Source organism: Sceloporus undulatus, chromosome 2, assembly GCF_019175285.1.
Source record: "Sceloporus undulatus isolate JIND9_A2432 ecotype Alabama chromosome 2, SceUnd_v1.1, whole genome shotgun sequence".
Taxonomy (NCBI): Eukaryota; Metazoa; Chordata; class Lepidosauria; order Squamata; family Phrynosomatidae; genus Sceloporus; species Sceloporus undulatus.
The window spans coordinates 72374048-72392718 of record NC_056523.1 but is presented as its reverse complement, the minus strand read 5'-3'; the positions used below and the strand labels follow the sequence as shown (position 1 = coordinate 72392718).

General features: G+C 42.8%; 1 protein-coding gene across 1 annotated transcript in view; it reads left to right on the top strand.

Moving 5' to 3' along the window:
- Window positions 1–2175: 2175 nt before the first annotated feature.
- Window positions 2176–18671, top strand: part of LOC121920351 (semaphorin-3G-like) — a 95520-nt gene continuing 79024 nt past the window's right edge. The window contains exon 1 of the mRNA XM_042447483.1: window positions 2176–2340. Within this exon, the coding sequence (XP_042303417.1) occupies window positions 2205–2340 (136 nt within the window). The 5' untranslated portion in view covers window positions 2176–2204. The remainder of the gene's footprint in view (window positions 2341–18671) is intronic.

The following is an 18671-nucleotide window of genomic DNA, read 5'->3' as shown; positions in this document are numbered from 1 at the left end:
GATGCGCCTGAATATTTATGACCATCAACATTTCTGTGTACATCTTTAGCTTTCAAGACAACAGACTGCTCAAGGCAGTTTGTGGCCTCTTCCTGTAAGTGTTTCCTTTGAGTAAGGAGGCATACACAGCTGGGTGTTAGGAATGCGAATTTGCTATACGGAGTGGGTATCGTGGTTTTACTGTGTTTTTAAAGTTTGTAATTTTATATTTTTTTAATGTGATTTTTAATTGTTTTATTGTAATAAGTTTTTAAAGAGTTTTATTTGTGAGCTGCCTTGGGTTCCTTTCTGGGAGAAAGGTGGCATAGAAATTAAATAATATATAAGTGTGCAGGAGCACAGCCTTAGCAGCTCTGCTCTCAACTTCATATTGCCCTGGCATGATAGCCAGTCCAGTCAGACTTCTAAGTTTATTGATTTCAAGCCTATCTTAAGCAACATGTTACTTGGGCCATATTTATCAATGGCTCCAGGATGCACATAAAAAAAGACATTGGTAGAAAGACAAAGAGAGCCAGTACGGCATAATTGTTTGAGCATTAGGACTACAATTCTGGAGGCCAGGATTCAATTCCCTGCTTGGCTATGAGAGCAACTGGGTGACCTTGGGCAAGACACATGCTCTCAGCCTCAGGAGAAGGCAATGGCAAACCTCCTCTGAACAAATCATGCCAAGAAAACCCTGTGATGGGGCCAGTCTGGTCATCCTGGGGCAGGATGACCAGACACCCTCTGTTTCAGCCTTCTGTCCAGGAGGAATTCCTAACTGTCCTCCATTTTGAGAATGACTTAAGAAGCACGAATTTACACTTATATGAATGTTCTGAGCTTTTATGTGATGTCCTCCATTTTTCTTGAATATTCTACATTTTGTGGTGCCTTGTCCACTTTTGCAGTTATGACATCTGTTCATCCCGCCTTAGGGTCACCACCATAAGTCAGAAAGTGCTTGAAGGCACACAACAACAACAACAACAACAAAGAAAAACTGAAGGCAGTAGGCACAAAGGCACTTCAGATGGACCCTTGGCACAAAGAAAGACTCTGGCAGAAAGTGAAAGATGGAGCATTAAGAAAAGAAACACACACACAAACACACACAAACACACACTTTGGTACTCTCTCCATTCTCCTGAAGTTATGATCAATCTTTTTCCCAAGAAGGGGCTTTGGGGGATTAACTTTTTGAAATAGTTTTTTTAAAATAAAACTTTGTATTTTTAGTGCTTTGTACTGTTTTAATTTGGGACTGTTTTGAATTTTATGACCTGCCTTGAGTCCCTGTACCAGGAGGAAGGTGGGATGTAAATAATAATAACAACAATAATAGTGCATTATTTGAAATGGGGGGAAAACTGCATGAAAAAGTGGTGAGGAGGGGGAAAAACATTCCAGGAAATTAGATCCATCATTTCCTTGCCTTTCAAAATAAATAAATGAAATGAAATCCCACTGTATTGGCAAAGATCAGTCAGGGATCCCCAAACTTTAGTCCTCCAGGAGTTTTGGACTTCAGCTCCCAAAAGTCCCAGTTAGCTGGGCCGGTGCTTAGGAATTCTGGGAGCTGAAGTCCAAAAAACCTGGAGGACCTAAAGTGGGGCGCACTGAAACAAATGACAATACTTGCCCATAGGGAATCATTGGGGAATCCTTGCCCATTGGGAATTGTTGGGGAACACCTGCTGCCCATGCCATATGGAAACCATACTTGCCCATAGGAGATGATTGGGGAATGCCTGCTATGGGCAAGTATCCTCCAATGGTTCCCTCTGGGCAAGTATGGTTTCTCTGTGGACAGTACTACTGTACTGCCATTTCTTCTCCTACTTCCCTACTTCGCTGCCCAGTCAGTGGAGTTGCAGCAGCAGCAGCAGCAGGAGGAGGAGGGAGAGCTGTGCTGCTGCTGGGCCTTTTGGGGCTCCCCTGTCTGTCAGGAGGAGGGAGAGGGAGGGCGGGAGGAGAGGGAGCCCCAGTCAGAGCCTAGTCCCCGCCGGAGCCAGAGAGTGTGCCTGAGCCTGGCTGGGTCCCTCTCTCCCGGCAGGAGCTGGGAGGAGGAGGAGGAGGAGGAGGAGCCCTCCTTGTATAAACCTTGGCCACCCCTGGCCCTGACTAGCCCTGAGAGAAGGAGCAGAAGGAGAGGAAGGAGGGCAGCTAAAGGGCGGGAAGGAGGAGGAGTCTTTGGGGTCCCTGGCTGGGGGCGAGGGATGCCAGTGGCCATGAAGCCCCGCCAGGGAGGCTCCTTGGCAGGGCTGGCAGCCTGGTGGGGGCTCTCCTGGCATCTCCTTGCCCACTGCCAGGGCACCAAGGGCACCCTGCCTCGCCTCCGCCTCGCCTACAAAGGTAAGCCGCTCTCTCTTTCTCGGAGGGTTGTGTGTTTCCGACTGATTGCAAGCCCAGAGTGGGGTCTAAGGTTGCTTCGGAGTTTGGCCCTCCTCTGAGGCTGAGAGAGTGTGACTCGCCCAAGGTCTCCCGGTGGGCTTCCATGGCTGAGCAGGGAGTCCAGCCCTGGGCTCCAGAGCCACAGCCCAAGGTTCAAACCACTGGCCCCCCATTGGCTCTCTTTCTAAATTCTCCTACAGTATTCTCTTTGAAAGCTTTCTCTTGCTTGTCTTAATTCCAATGACTGTTGGGGGGGGGCCTTTTCCAAAGCAAGAAAACAAAAAACCCTTCCCATTTTGCAGATGGTCAACTGAGGCTTCCAAAGTGCAGTTTGAGGAAGGGCTGCGAAGAGGGTGCCTGGGTTACAGAAATGGCTCTCCTACAGTGAGCATGTCGTAGGCATGTCCTAATATTAGACTTTGGTCTCATATTGGTGGCAGCATCCGCACTGCAGAAATAAGCCAGTTTGACACCAGTTTAGCTGCCATGGAGAATGAAATGGAAATTTGAGAATGATGCTGTCGTTTGTTGTGGCACCAGACCTCTCTGATAGTCAACTCCATAGCATTGAAGCAGTGTCACACTGGATTATTTCTGCAGGACAGATGCAGCCATAAACCCACTTCAGTTTACATTTCCAGGATGTATAACATCTTGATCTGATATTATCTCTTCCACTTTCTACTGTACCTTGGGCATTTGCCAGTTGTGCTCCTTAAATAGAAATGAAATTCAGTGACAGCAGTATTAAGACATCATCCTCTGAAACGCATTAATAGTTTTGAATGAGCTAGAGGTCCTCATACTAACTGTTTCCTAGGAACTTGCATCATTGACCATCAAAGCCAACAGGGATATTTTGAAGGGCCGAGATCTAAATTCTTTCCTTTTTAATTGAAAATCATATTTATCCAGTCTGCTGAATAAACATATTTATCTAATATAATCAAGTACAGATCTGGTGCTAGACTGGACATTAAAATACAACAGTTCTGTTTGGAGGGGAAGCTGCAAACAAAAAATATTCCTACAGTTCAAAAATCTTTCCATTTCTCCGCAGAACTTGAATTCTTATGGATGACAGAATCCATTTAACAGTTCTGAACATTACTAAGTTGAGGTGCATGCAGTTTTTATAGATCAAAATGAATTGTTTCCCTCTCTATATGTGTGGTCTCCTGCCATGCATGCAGTGCGCACATCGGAAAGGACTGTTTCCAGACATATGCGTATATATAATGGAGCACATATAGCATGCAAAACCATAGGCAGATGTATGGAATCAGCTGCAGATTTTCATAGCCTGAAAAGAAAAGAAAAATTACTTGCTAAATATTTGCATGTCAGAATGGAAAAGTACAGCTACAGGGACCCATTAAAAACATGGCAACGCTCCTGAATCTAGGAGCAAGTGTCCAGCTGTTTTTATTTGTTTTTCCTATCTACATTTATTTCTTATACAGCACAGTTTGCAATGGGAAGGTTAATATTTCTCTTCCACTTTTGGAGGTATTAGACGCACCAGTGACATCCCCGCCCCATGATCCCGTGAATACATGCCAGTAATTCATTTGGTCACACGAAAAGGGCTGGCTCCCATTGCCAGCACCTGGGGAGCAGGGCTCGGAAAAAATAACCTTTTTGCCCTCCAGTTCCCATGATCTCTGGCAAGCATGGCCACCACAAAACAATGGACTGTTTTATTGAAGCTTTTTACATTTTCCAGTACCATTTTGGAGGCTTGCTTCACTCTTTAATCCCCCCCTTCCATGCTTTTCTCTCCCCAGTTTGTACATAATGCATCTGAGGAAGTAGACTGAAGTCTACAAAAGCTCATGATGCCAATTTTTTCCTTTCAGTTAGTCTCAAAGGTGCTACAAGATCTCTCTGCCTTTTGAGCTGGTTTGTGTGCTATGATGTGATTTTATTGCTTTGCTTGATTAAGTGAAACTTTAATAGCATCAGGATTTTGTAAGCCACTCTGTAAGTCAGTATCCAAACAGGTGGCATATAAATAAATCTAACAAAATAATATAGATGCAAAGGGATCTTGCAGCACCTTTGAGACTTGAGGCAGTGTCAAAGATGCTACTACAAGATCCCTTTGCATACTGATTTGCCAGATTAACACGGCTGGGCCTTTGAAAATAATGTGAAGTTTGTTTCTGGAAACTCTTATCCACATGAGTAGCAACTTGTCATCAAGAGAATATTAAAAGGCATCTCATAGGAGCCAGGGACGTAGCCAATGGGGGGTCCGGGGAGTCCGGGTCCCTTTTCCATTAGATACAATGAATGGTGTCTGCCGTTGTGCCGCTGTGCCCAAGCCCCAATATAATGGTGGCACTTAGTCTGGAACACCACCCCCCTTCCCAAAATCCTGGCTATGTCCCTGTAGGAGCTTAAATTGGTGTTGCTTTGCTTCATCCATGAGCCAGTGGTGCTCTGCTCTGATTGTTGGCATTCTCCCAAGACTATGTATGGGCAGGATGCCTTCCCAGCTTTGAGACTGTAGGCGCTTCTTATCTAGAGATGCCAGGGAACAGGAGTACTGTATAGCTATGGGAGGGAAACAAAAAGGAAGCCAATGCTCTCTCCCCCATTACGTTCTGCTCCACAATGAAATTTTCCTTCCGTATCCATATTTCTAGCATTGCAAAGGGTAGATACTGAAGATTGTTCACATCTAGAACTGTTGCTCTGTTCACATTCTCTTGGTAATTTTGGTCCCGACAGACAGACCAGAATAAAGCTGCTTCAGGTCACTTGGGAGGTATGCTGTTTAAATAATGCATGCATCCTAAGAGGGTAGATGCCACACCAAAGCCAGGGACGTAGCCAAGGGGGGGGGGGTCTTGGGGTCCAGACCCCCCCTTCCATTAGAAAAATGAATGGTGTGTGCTGCTGCGCCGCCGCACCCAAGCCCCATTATAATGGTGGCACTTAGTCTGGACCCCCCCTTCCTAAAATCCTAGCTACATCCCTGCCAAAGCCATGCTCCAGTCCTAAGGACTGAAGCACAGCTTTGGCACAGCTTCTGGCCTCTTAAGATGCATGTGTCATTTAAACAGCATACCCCTCCAAAGTGACCCGAAGCAGCTTTATTTTGGCCTGTCCTGTTCAGGCCCTTTGTTTCATTTGTTTCTTCGGATGCCTCAAATGTATTTCTAAATGCTCAATTGAAGTTTTAAATTATTGCAATGCTAGAAATTTGGGGACTGAAGCGAAAAAGAAAATTGACTGAAGAAGGAGAATTCTTATGGGAGGGAATGTTCACATCCCCCCTCCCCCTCAAGCAGCCCTGCCAGAGACTGAAATGGTAGCTTCCTATATATAAATTGTATTCTGCTGAAATCTGCACCTCTTTTCCTTCTTTCCCCATGTTTCCTGGAGAATTGTTTTGTTGCAGCTGTTAAAGATCTTTTTCTTTACCCAGTGACAATCTTATCTTAGAAGAGGTGGTGTTAATGGCAACAAGAAGAGATGCTCAAAGGTGTCCTAGATGCTTCTAAAAATTTCTGAAGCCTCTCGACAGTGGGTCTATCAGACTCAGGGCTAGTACCTCCAGGATGTGGCATAGGGAGTTTGATCTTTTTCCTCACCCACTCTTATTATCATCATAACATTGTTTCTGTCAGTAGAGGCTGAGCATGAGGGTTTAGCATGTACATTTTAGCATGCACATTTATATACTGCTTATCAGTGTACTAAGCACTCCCTAAGCAGTTTACAGTCTGTAAGCTAATTGCCCCCAACAAGTACTCATTTTACCGACCTACGAAAGGATGGAAGGCTGAGTCAGACTTGAAGCCCTGCATGGGGTCAGACTCGCAACCTTGTGGCTGCAGTATTGGCATTTAACCACAGTGCCACCAGAGCTCCCTCCACAGTTTAGGATTTTAGGATTTAGGAAGGATGCTTGTATGGAATGCCTTCTTTCTAAATTTGGGTAATGTTGTTTCACTGGAAGATTACATGACCGATCTATTGTATGTTGGAAACATCATCGACACCTAGCCATGATTCAATTGTCATCCTCCAATTAATTATCACTTCCAGATCACAGAGATAAGTGCTCTAGAGTGCTCAGTATAAAGGTGATCATAAAGAGATTGTAGGCGGTGTTTCTGCCTGTCTGACTTTAATGATGAAACTGGGACTGCTTTTTATTCTGTTTCTTTCACTAGTCAAAGGATAAGGACTTTGTAAATGATAGCAAGCACCATCAAATATTTAAACAGGAGCTAGGGATAAATCTGCACCTTAATGCTATCATATTATATATTGCGATAGCAAAGTTTATGAGATCTGTCATTGCTTATTAGCATTTCACTTTGCTAACTGTTATGCAACTTGTAGCTTTCTCATCCATGAGAAAGGTGTGAAATGAGTCTGTCTCCCTGTGTAGAAACAGGCATCTCTCTTCAGTCCCTTACAATCTGCTTTACATGTGTTTAAGAATACTGGTATACGTTTGAAGGGTTAGTTTAAGTGACTTCTGATTTTACCCTATAGTCTCAAGGGACCTTGTAACACATTAGAGACTGAATTTGTAGCATAACCTTTGTGGACTCAGTCTACTTCATCAGGTACTACCTCATAACCCTGGTATTTAGACTGAGGTTTGGTCAGAAAAAGATTAATGAAATCACTATCAGGCTATATCTGATTATTTGCCATTGCATAAGCTACTGGTAAAACCCACAGTTGGATCTCATGGGAACAGCTACAGAGGGCTGTATTTGCAAGTAATTTGGAGTACGGCAACCCTGTGAAGTATTGCTAAGTTTAAAGCAGCATCTGCACTTTGGGCACAAATTTCTCTTTCCGATTGTTCAAGGATCCATCTGAATGCAAAATGAGAGCCTGTGGCAAGAAAGCAAAGTCTTCTTAACCTCAAACAGACTAAAGGAAATAGGGGATAGCCTGCTTTTGGGAGCAGTTCATTGAATAGCGGAAACACAAAACAGAAGAGTTGGGTTTGCACCAGATTTGATTGAATATTCATGCAGACTTTCAGCAGAGGGCAGATGTGGTACTGGATGAGGCCCAGCCTAATTTTTTTATTATGGAAAATGATCAGAGCTGGGAAAGGTAACAATCCCCATAGGAGTTATCCATGAGGACACTGTAGTCATGGTCTTTTGCCTCATCACAGAAGGGAAGTAAAATGAATCTCCTTAAATAGTGTAAGGTGCAAACATTAAATTGTGACAGAGGTTGTAGAATCACAGAGTTAGAAGAGACCTCAAGGGCCATCCAGTCCAATTCCACCCAGCCATGCAGGAAGATATTCCTGATAAATGGCCATCCAGCCTCTGTTTAAAGACCACAAAAGGAGAATCCACTACATTCAGAGAGGCAGCACATTCCACTGTTGTCTCCCAATTACTTCCAGAGTTTATTCATTTAGTAAAAACATATTTAGTAATTACACTCAGAAGCTGGAAAAGTTATTATTAAAGTAAGACTTGGATCTACATTGCAGAATTAAGGCAGTTTGACACCACTTTAACTGCCATGGCTCAATACTATGGAATTCTGGGATTTATAGTTTGGGGAGATATTTAGCCTTTTCTGTCAGAGAGCTCTGGTGCCACAGTAAACTACAAATTCCAGGATTCCATAGGATGAAGCCTGAACGTGATGTTTATCATAGGATGAACATAACGTTCACAGGCTCTAAATGTAACCAGCAAATAACTGGATCAAATTAATGCTTGCATTATGCTTTACATACGCTTTTATCTGCCTTAGGCATGGCCAGTGGCCATTTTGACAGGAGAATTCTGGGAGTTGTGGTCTAAAACCCTAACTTTTCTGCAACTTTGTAATCTGTGCCATTTAGCATGATACCCTGGGTTTTCTAAAATATATTATCAAATAGTATGGGAACATTATAAAACAAGGAAAACAGACATCTGAAATGTTCAAACAGATTCAAGTTAGGAACATTTGGAAATAGCTCTTGTCCTGACCTGTTTAATTTAAAAAGAAAAGAGAAGAAAATACTTGGCAGTTTTAAATAGCTTCTCTTTCACCACCTCTCTGCTGTAATTTGTATAGGAGCATATGAATGCTCATAGAAACAATAATAGGAGCTATTACTACAAACAGGGCCACAAATTATTCCTGTGATAAGAGTGCCTAAGAAGAATGTGAATGAATTGCTCAAGATAACAATGGGCATGGAATTCCAGCAGAACAGCCGCTTTGCTTTTTAAAAACAGACAGGGGAAAGAGTCTTGGGGTATAAGGTGCCACAAAACCACAGGCACTTACATGTTCAATTCAGTCTGTTGGGGTCTGTGGGAATTCAAAGGAGAGAAAACTTCATAGCCAACCCTAGAAGCCACAAGTATCCTAGTGTTAGTTCATGGACCACCTTTGCTGGAATTTTAATAAAAACAAATACTTAAAAAGTAATCAGGAGTATGGTCATATCTGCAATATATGCATGAGTCCAGCAATATGCACATCTTCTGACTGGGAAGCAGATTCAGAGAATCTCACAGCTTCTTCGTATCTTTGTATTTATATCTAATGTGTTTCCTGCCTCAGTTTAGTCATCTTTTGTTTATTTCTTAAAAGAGGTGTAGTAATAGCAGTGAAAGACACTGTTTACAGTATAACATGTGGTCTGCTCTAACCAAATGTTTTTCTCTGTGATGGCAGGCTTTCAATGAAGGATCAAAGGATTTGTTTTTGTATGTGTAGGGGTACATTAAGAAAAAGTAGCTGGTTTTCCATCACATTAGATAGCCTGAGAAGCATTTTTGTAGACAGCTATACTTATCTGTGGCATCAGAAAATGGCATATTCAAAACTTTTAAACTTACCACAACACTTTTATCACGGATCTTAAGGTGGTCATTCTGGAACAAAGGTGCTTCAAAGACATTTTACAACATGAAACAACTGGGAAAGAATTGATGTGTAGTTCAGCTCTTCTGGTTTGAACAGAGACAGTGATTTAACATATGTTAATCAATACAAGCATGCCCATTTAATAATTAATACCATACTTTGTGCATTTGTTGGATAACTGCAAACTTAGAAATTAAGTGTAAATTGCCAAGTGATTACATACCTTCAAAATTTTCCTTCCCTTTGTCCTTCCTGTTGATAATCAACTCATCCAACCATGAACCATTCCTGACAACTGGAGATAGCATTACATGCACCAGATAGAGTGGAAAGTATCCATGAAAACTTTCCCCACAATCAGTTTGTTAGTTTTTAAGGTAAATATAAGGTAATATACCTTTACACACAGGTCTCTAAACTGAGGGCCAAAACAGACTAACCAAAAGTACCAGACTTTCCTGGTTAGTCTTTTTTGTCACTTAGGCCCTATACAGACTGGCAGAAAGCACCAGCCTGTGGGCAGAGTCAGTGCTCAGCGTACTGACAATGCTTGCTCTAACTCTGCCCCATGGCGCCATTTTGGCATGTGCCAGTCCAGATGGCGTGTTCCACCATGATGCACTTCCAGCACTGTGTACAAATGACACAGCATTGAAGGGGCGTTATTAAGTTGCGCCAGCGTGGCTATGGCACCCCTTGGAGGGCACAAAAAGGAGCTGCTTTTTGGGGATCCTTTTTGCACTCTCCAGAGGCTGGATTGGGGCTGGGGCATGAGATTGCCGCAGCCCTGATCTGGCCAGGAAATGGGCAGTTGCATGTCGCTCCTTAGGGACAATCTGTATAGCCCTTTAGTTTTTAAGGTACCACAATACTGTTGTTTTTGTTCCAGAAAACTAACTCTGCTAAAATGCCTCTCAAAATACATTTCTCAGCATCTGCTTTCAGGCTGCGCTGATTGTGTAATTTTTACATTGATGCTGTACTTAGTAGAACACAGTCAAGAGCCAGATCTAAATCCCAGCACTTGAATGGTACATGACATCTGGTCAAAAATATGCCAGCACACTCTGAAGGCAACAGGTTGTGATCATTAAGTTGATGGTCTAGTCTCTGCTTTGTCAGCACCAGCAAATTACCATACTTAGGATGAAATGGGGCATTTGAAGATATACTTGTGTTGTTATGATTTTCCATCAACATTATTATTTTGCTCTTTTGCCTGAGTTTTCTGCATCATTGCAAGCACCTCTGACATATATCTGTCTGTTGCCCTTTTGTTAGCTTGCTATAATTTGGGTGATATGGATTAAATCTTAGAGTTTAGTCTTCCCTTACCCTGTCCCTGGACCCTCTGTTCTTTGTTAGTATAAATTTTACTTTTTGGTGTTATATCTCCCAGAATGCCCCAGGTAGCATGTGGCATGTACAGAGTGAAAATACGTCCCACCATGAAATGTCCCTTCACTTTCCAAATCTGTAGTGTTGTAGTAGGCAAAGTAATCAAAGGAATGTGAACACAGCAAATATAAGAGTTCCAGGTGTTAAATATTTTCAGTGCCTCACTCTCTGCAATACTAGAAATTTGGGGACTGAAGGAAAAAATCATTAGTTCAGCAAAATTCTTACTTTCCTTCCTCACAATGCTACACTCCAGGAAACTGCCAGATTAGAATAAGCGCGAATAAAAGAACATTTAGACCAGTCATTTAAAAGGGTGATAAATGTGTAGGTACATGTGTGTTTCATTTCAAAGATGTGTCTTTAGCTGTCTTGTGGAGTTCTGATGAAAGCACATCTTCCTAATAAACAAGTAATACTTATACAGTGGGCCTTTGGTATCTTCTGGGGTTTGCTTACTCCATGGATACCAAAATCCATGGATGCTCAAGCCCCATCAAATAAAATGGATAGTAAAATGGTGACCCTTATATAAAATGGCAAAATCAAGGCCCGATACAGACAGTCCAAAATAAAGCTGTTCCAAGTCACTTTAAATGATGCATGTGTACTAAGAGTCTGGAAGCTGCACCAAAGCCACGATCCAGTCCTAAGGACTGGAGTGCAGCTTTGGCACAACTTAGTTCGCTCTTAGTTCGCATGCATCATTTAAACAGCATACCTCCAAAGTGACTCGAAGCAGCTTTATTTTGGTCTGTCTATATGGGGCCCAAGTTTTGCTTTTTGGAATATATTAATTTTTTAAATATTTGCAAGCTGTGGATGCTTAAATCCATGGATGAGGAATCTGTGGACATGGAGGGTGAATTGTAAACCTGTTTTCAATCATACACTCCTTTATTGGCTGCTGGATGGCTTTCTGATTTCTGGAAGATCTCCAAGGTTCCCCCTGAGATGCTGTAAGATTCAAAGGAGCACCTGCCACGCAGAGTCACCAGCAACAGGACTACAAAGTCAAGCTGTGTGGGAGCTCGGAATATTGGGTATTGGGCGCACATCCAACCAATTTCCCCCCCCAGTCTTGTGCAATGGGAAGGTCAGTGGCATGAGCTTATACTGAGCAAGACAGTTGATGTTTGTTTCCGGAGAACTGTGCTGTGGATCAGTGTTTATTCCATCTCACATTGAAAATGACCTCCCACCACTTGATTTGTTTCAGAATAACAGGGCCAAGACATCCTCTCTCTCCTTTGACACAGTGAAGTGTCTTGCTTCCCTCTCATCCTCTCAGTTTCCTTTCCCTTGTAGTTTATTTTTAAACGGTTCCTCCCTTCATGCTGTTGTTTATTTGTGGAGGGGAAGACTCTCACGGTCAAGACTTAGTTTCTCCCCTTCTCAACATACGCAGCATGCCTTGCAGAAACTGTTGAGGCTGGCTACAAGTATAATCAGGGCTGAATTTTCTTTTTATTTGTTTCCTCTGCATTGTCTTCAGCTTCCCCATAGTAATAAAATGAGCTGTTTTCTTTTCTCCATCCTGCTCACATGGCTTGAAAGCTTCTAGAGACCATTTAACCGCAGGTTGAGTCTCCGGTATCCAAAGTGCCAGCAACCAGAGGTGTTTTGGACGTGGGAATATTTGTATATACATGATGAGGTATCTTTGAGATGGAACCCAAGTCAAAACTTGAAATTCATTTATATTTTGTACTCACTTTATGCACATAGTCTGAAGATAATTGTATTCATAATATTTTTAATAATTTTGTGCCTGAGACAAAAGTTTTTGTACACTGAACCATCAAAAGGTGTCAGTAACACAGCCACCCATGTGAGTGCATAGTTTTGGATTTTGGAATATTTTGGATTTTGGAATTCTGGATAAGGGTTACTCCACATGTATTTGTTTGCAAATTAATTATGCCTTCTGAGGATCTGAGTTATTATTTTCCAGTTATTTGCAGTTGTCTATCCTTACTCTAAAATGGAGTGCTGTATTACTGACTCTATTTTACACATGGGTAGCAGGTCTAAATATCCTAAGGCACCAGGTCCCATCTGATCCTGGAAACTAAGTAAGGTCAGTTCTGGTTAGTACTTGGATGGGATTGCACATGCAGTGGTCTCCTCAAGCTAGGCAGAGACCTCACAGGTTCATAGGAGAGCTACAGTTCTTGAGGCTGCATGTATAGTGTAGCAGTTATAACCAGAGGCACAAGAAAATTAGGTCAGGAATTCCCTGTTGGGAGGTTGTGGTTGGATCTTCTATTGTAAGAGGGAAGGAGATAAAATCTTCGAAGAACAAGAGCTGGCAGTGGGACAATCCAGTGGAGATGCCAGATGAAATGTGTCAACAGACAGGATTAACTGGAAAAAGGCAAGATTCTGCCTCACCCTTTGGAGTTCTTGCAAGCATTTCTGGATGTTGTTTTCCACTTCCAGAAACTGTGCGGTACATTTTCATAGCTTCCTTCACAGTGTGTAGGTGCGTTTAAGGAAGCTCTGAGTTTACCCTGATAAGAGCAGCTACATTTGTGCCATGAGGACTTCTTGATTTGTTTGTTTGTACATGGCCAACAGAAGTCAAAACTCTGTGCTTGTTTGGGAAGACCAGTTGAGGAAATTCCCATTTTAACTGAAACTTTGTAAACATCCTTCTCTTGTCCCAAGACAAGATTCAGAAGGTAGGATTGATCCAAATGGTTTTACTCTCTGAGGCAAGCCAGCAAATGGTTTCTTAGAGATCAAATTATCTTGGCACCTGAGGCAGATAATCCTACAAGCACCTCCTTCATTCCTATGGCAGGAGAAATACAATAGTAACAAGGTAAACAACTGACAGTTTGCTGCCGTGTCATGACACCTAAGACATGCTCCCTAAGGTGGATTTTCATTCTGTCTAATGGTAGGACTGGGCCTGTTAGATGAAGCAGGAGTGACTTATTAGGTGCCAAAGGGCAAATTATCATCTCTCCTTGAGTGTCTCAAATTGAATCTCTCAGTGCATTAGTGAGGTATTTTATTTTTTTACCTTCAGTACAGTGATTAAAATATGTCACACTCATGCACGCAGTAATTCTACATTTGATAGAGAGATAAAAGTGTGTTTCAAAGTTGAAGGCATTGAGCAGAGGTGTAGCTAGGTGGGAATGGATGAGGGCTGACCTTCCCCAAATAAGAATTCTGTCCCCTGAGTGAAATTCTCTTCTAGTACCCAAATTTCAAGCATTGCAGTACAATTGGCCCTCTATATTTGCAGTTTTGACTTTTGTGGATTTGATTATACAGCATGCGGATTTCATCAATATGTTATCTCCAGGAATCTTTACGTTCTCCAGCACAACTCTGCCAGAAGTTGACCATGGAACCACACTGGAGGACCTAGAGATTGCTAGAGAAAACACTTCTACAGAATTTTTATTTCCTCCAGGGTGTTTCTGTGGTCAGTTTACAGTGGATGTTGATCATAGAGATGCACTGGAAGACCTAGAGATTCTTACGGAGATGTTCTCTCAGTCTCTCTATGCAGTTTTCCCACTTTCATGGGGTCCTGCAGCCCTGACTCTGGAGCACGGAGAGCCCATTATAATTTAAAACTTAAGCTGAGCATTTAACAATACAGTTTTGGTATCTCATTCTCTTCAATGCTAGAAATGCGGGGATTGGAGGAACAATGCCCTCATCCTCTTCCCATAGCTATGTCCTGACACTGGATTTAGTTCTATTAAGACAACCAGCTATAAGCTGAAAAATGTCCAGAGCCAATTTTATTCTTGTTGGGAAAGTTTCAGGCAGATTCTGAAGTATGTAACACTGTAGCATTTAATGAGATGGACAAGCTAAGATGATACTTTAGGTGCCTACAATTTCATGCTGCTCTTTCCTTGAAATTTACCCCATGGTAATAATAATAATAATAATAATAATAATAATAATAATAATAATAATAATTTTATTTGTATACCGCCCTTCCAACAATCAGGGCGGTGAACAACATATAATAACATCGATACATTATAACATAATACATACAGTGGTACCTCGGGATACGAAATACCCAGGTTACGAAATTTTCGGGATACGAAAAAATCCCATAGGGAATTATTGTTTCGGGTTACGAATGTTTTTTCGGGTTACGAAAAAACTTTTGGTGCTTTTTTCGGCTTTTTCGCACGGAATCGCGGCTTTTCCCCATTAGCGCCTATGGCAATTCGGCTTACGAAGGCTTTTCGGGTTACGAAAGCGGCCGCGTTACGAATTAATTTCGTAACCCGAGGCACCACTGTACATTAAAATACACAGCTCACTACCATTAAAAATGATACTAAAACCCCCCATTAGCCAGCTACCATTGCTGTCAAGGAGGGGAAGACTAACTAGGACTTTATTCGGGGAATGCTACCAGAAATAGGAAGGTTTTTAAGTCCTTCCTAAACTGGGCCAGGGAGGTGGCCGAGCGGAGCTCTATGGGCAGCGTATTCCAGAGGGCCAGGGCGACGATGGAGTATGACCTCCTTGTTGTGGAGGCAAGTCTAGCCCCTGGAACCCTCAATAGTTGCTGCCCAGATGTTCTGAGGGTGCGAGGCGGAATGTATGTAGAGAGGCGGTCCTCTAGGTATCCTGGGCCCAAGCCATGTAGGGCTTTATAGGTTATTACCAACACCTTGTATTGTGCCCGGAAGCGAATGGGCAGCCAATGCAGATCTTTGAGTACAGGTGTAATATGACTGGTCCTGGAGGTGCCAGTGACCAGTCTGGTTGCCATGTTCTGTACCATCTGCAGCTTCCGGGTGTGGTACAAGGGTTGCCCCATGTAGAGCGCATTGCAGAAATCCAATCGAGAGGTTACCAGAGCGTGTACCACTGTTTCAAGGTCTCTCTGGGCCAGGTATGGGCGCAGCTGGCGAATAAGCCGAAGCTGATAACAGGTGCTCCTGACCGTCGCATTCACCTGAGATGTGAGGTGAAGCGGCGAATCGAGGAGCACCCCCAGACTGCGCACGGAGTCCTTCACAGGAAGCGTGATCCCGTTCAGGACAGGTGGAACCACCGCCATTCCTGGACCAGGGGAACCTATCACAAGTACCTCCGTTTTCTCTGGATTCAGACTGAGTCGGTTTTCCCTCATCCAGCCCATTACTGACTCCAGACAGGCCACGAGAGGAGAGACGCCATCCTCGGTCACTGCATCAGTCGGAGACATAGAGAAGACTATTTGGGTGTCATCAGCGTACTGATAACCCCGCGCCCCATGTCTCCGGATGATCTCTCCCAGCGGTTTCATGTAAATGTTGAAAAGCATGGGAGACAGAATGGCTCCTTGAGGGACCCCAGATGTAAGGGCCCTCCTATCGGAGCACACGTCTCCCAGCGACACCGTCTGGAACCTCCCGGAGAGGTAGGACCGGAACCACTGGAGCGCAGTGCCCCCGATTCCCACCTCAACCAGGCGCTCCAGAAGGATACCATGGTCTATGGTATCGAAAGCCGCTGAGATGTCCAAGAGCACCAACAGGGACACGCTCCCCCTGTCAATGCCCAGACGGAGATCATCGACCAAGGCGACCATGGCCGTCTCAACCCCGTAACCCGCCCGAAAGCCAGTTTGAAATGGGTCTAGATAATCCGTTTCATCCAAGATCGATTGAAGCTGGATTGCAACCGCCCTCTCGATTACCTTCCCCAAAAATGGCAATAGCGATACTGGCCGATAATTATTATGCATCAGGGGGTCGAGGGAGGGCTTTTTTAACAGCGGTTTTACAATGGCCAATTTCAAGCTGGATGGAAATTGCCCGTCCCTCAAAGATGTATTTATAATCCGGTGTAACAACGAGGTTACAACCGGTCCCCCCTGAGCCGCTAGCCATGAGGGACAGGGATCGAGAGAGCAGGTTGTCTTCCGAACGCTTCCAAGGATCTTGTCCACATCATTGGTACTGACCAACTCAAACTGGTAATATCTGTGTTGAGGAGAGAGGATTTTTAATGCTTGAAGTGTGTTCATTTCTTGGCTGGCTGTGAATGGTCCTCTGATAAGGAATCTTTTGAATTTCTCTGACATTTATCGCTGCGGAGGAAACAGCTGCTTGTGGCAGGCACTGCCAGGTTTATTCCTGTAGAGAAGGAAATTGAATCAGATATACATGAGTCTTTGCCAGACATGGGAATCTATTAAAAATGGAACTTTTCAAAGTCAAACATATAAAATTAAGTGGTCCTAGAGCAAATTGGGCCTGAACTTTCACTGGAAGCAAAGAAGACTACACTAAGGCTGTCATACTTTGAACACATCATGAGATGATGTGACTTACTGGAAAAGATGATACATTAAGCCCTTCGTATCCACAGATTCTGTATCTATGAATTCAACCATATAAAAATAAAATAAAAAGCAAACCTTGATTTTACCATTTTATATAAAGGAAAACATTTTACAGTGGTCCCTCCGGATTCACGGCCTTGGCACTCACAGTTTCAGTCATTCATGAGGCCAAGGCTGCAGCTCCCTCCCTCCTCCCTCCCTCCCTTACTGGCATCTTCCCCTCGGCAATGGGGACTTTAATCAGAGGACAAAGGGTCTTGGAGATGTCCCATCCATAGGGTCGCCATGAGTTGAGATTGACTCAAGGGCAATTAACAATAAAAAGTACAGTGGTCACTCCGGATTCGTGGGGGATATGTTCCAGGGTCGGTGGGAGCTGTGAACCCAAAATTTCATGAATATTCAAGTTCCATTGTCCCTAATGGTATCATTGGGGACAATGGAACTTGACTATTTGTGAAATTCCCTCCCTCCTTTGCCAGCATCTTCCTCCTGGTGCTGGGGACTTTAATTGGAGCCTGGGCCACCAGGGCTTGTAATCGGCCCCGGCAGCCATCAAAACTCTCTTTCTAAACACATGCCCTGCTCCCTCTGCCACAGCCAATTGACATTTTGCACACCCAGCCCCAAATGCTCCATCTTTCCCAGCATTATTGTCTTTTCCAATGAGTCCTTTCTTATCCGAAGTACGATAGCCTCAGTTTGGTCATCTTGGCTTCCAGGGAGGTTTCTGACTTGATCTGTTCTAGGAGCCATTTGTTTGTCCTTTTGGCTGTCCATGGGATCCTCAGCACTCTTCTCCAGCACCACATCTCAAATGAATGGATTTGCTCCCTATCTTCTTTCTTAAGAAGCTCTTACATCCATACATAGCTTTAGGAAATACAACGGATGTATGATTCTAACTTTTGTGTTACATTGCATATAATGGAACTATAGCATGCACTGATTTTAGTATCCATGGGGGATAACTAAGGTCTCTTATATAAAATAAAATGGTGCATTATTTGCAGGCTGCAGAGAGACACAAGAGATGTGACATTGCAGGGAGATGCAGCATGTTGTTGTTATTACACCATTAGTTTGTTTTACAAAGCTGGATTTGTGTAATAGAAGTTTAGAATTTATCTATTTATTATTTCTATGTTTCTTTCTCCCAGAAAGGTACCCAACACAGCTCAAAGATAATTGTTTTTTAAAAAAACTTTATGATTAACATTTAAAAACAATTAAAATCACCTAGCTAAAAACAATATAAAATTACATAAAACATAAAAGTTTTTTAAAAAAATAACTAGAACACACATACCATATAAAAGCTTCCCTGACATGATTATATAATTGTGTATAACTGTAGTCCAAAATGATTATTTTTTAAAAACGTTGACTGCTTAACTTTTACTCTGCTTTTCTTTCAATATGGGACAATATGGCAGTTACAAAACACTATGTTAATTCATGATGTTATTATTTTCTTACCATGCCATAACTGCTGGACCTCATCCCCTTCCCCACCACCACTCCCTTCTCCTTTTGTGTCATGTCTTTTTAGATTGTAAGCCTGAGGGCAGGGAACCGTCTAATTAAAAAGATTGTATGTATAGCGCTGTGTAAATTTACAGCGCTTTATAAATAAAGGTTAATAATAATAATAATAATAATAATAATAATAATAATAATAATAATAATAATAATAATAATA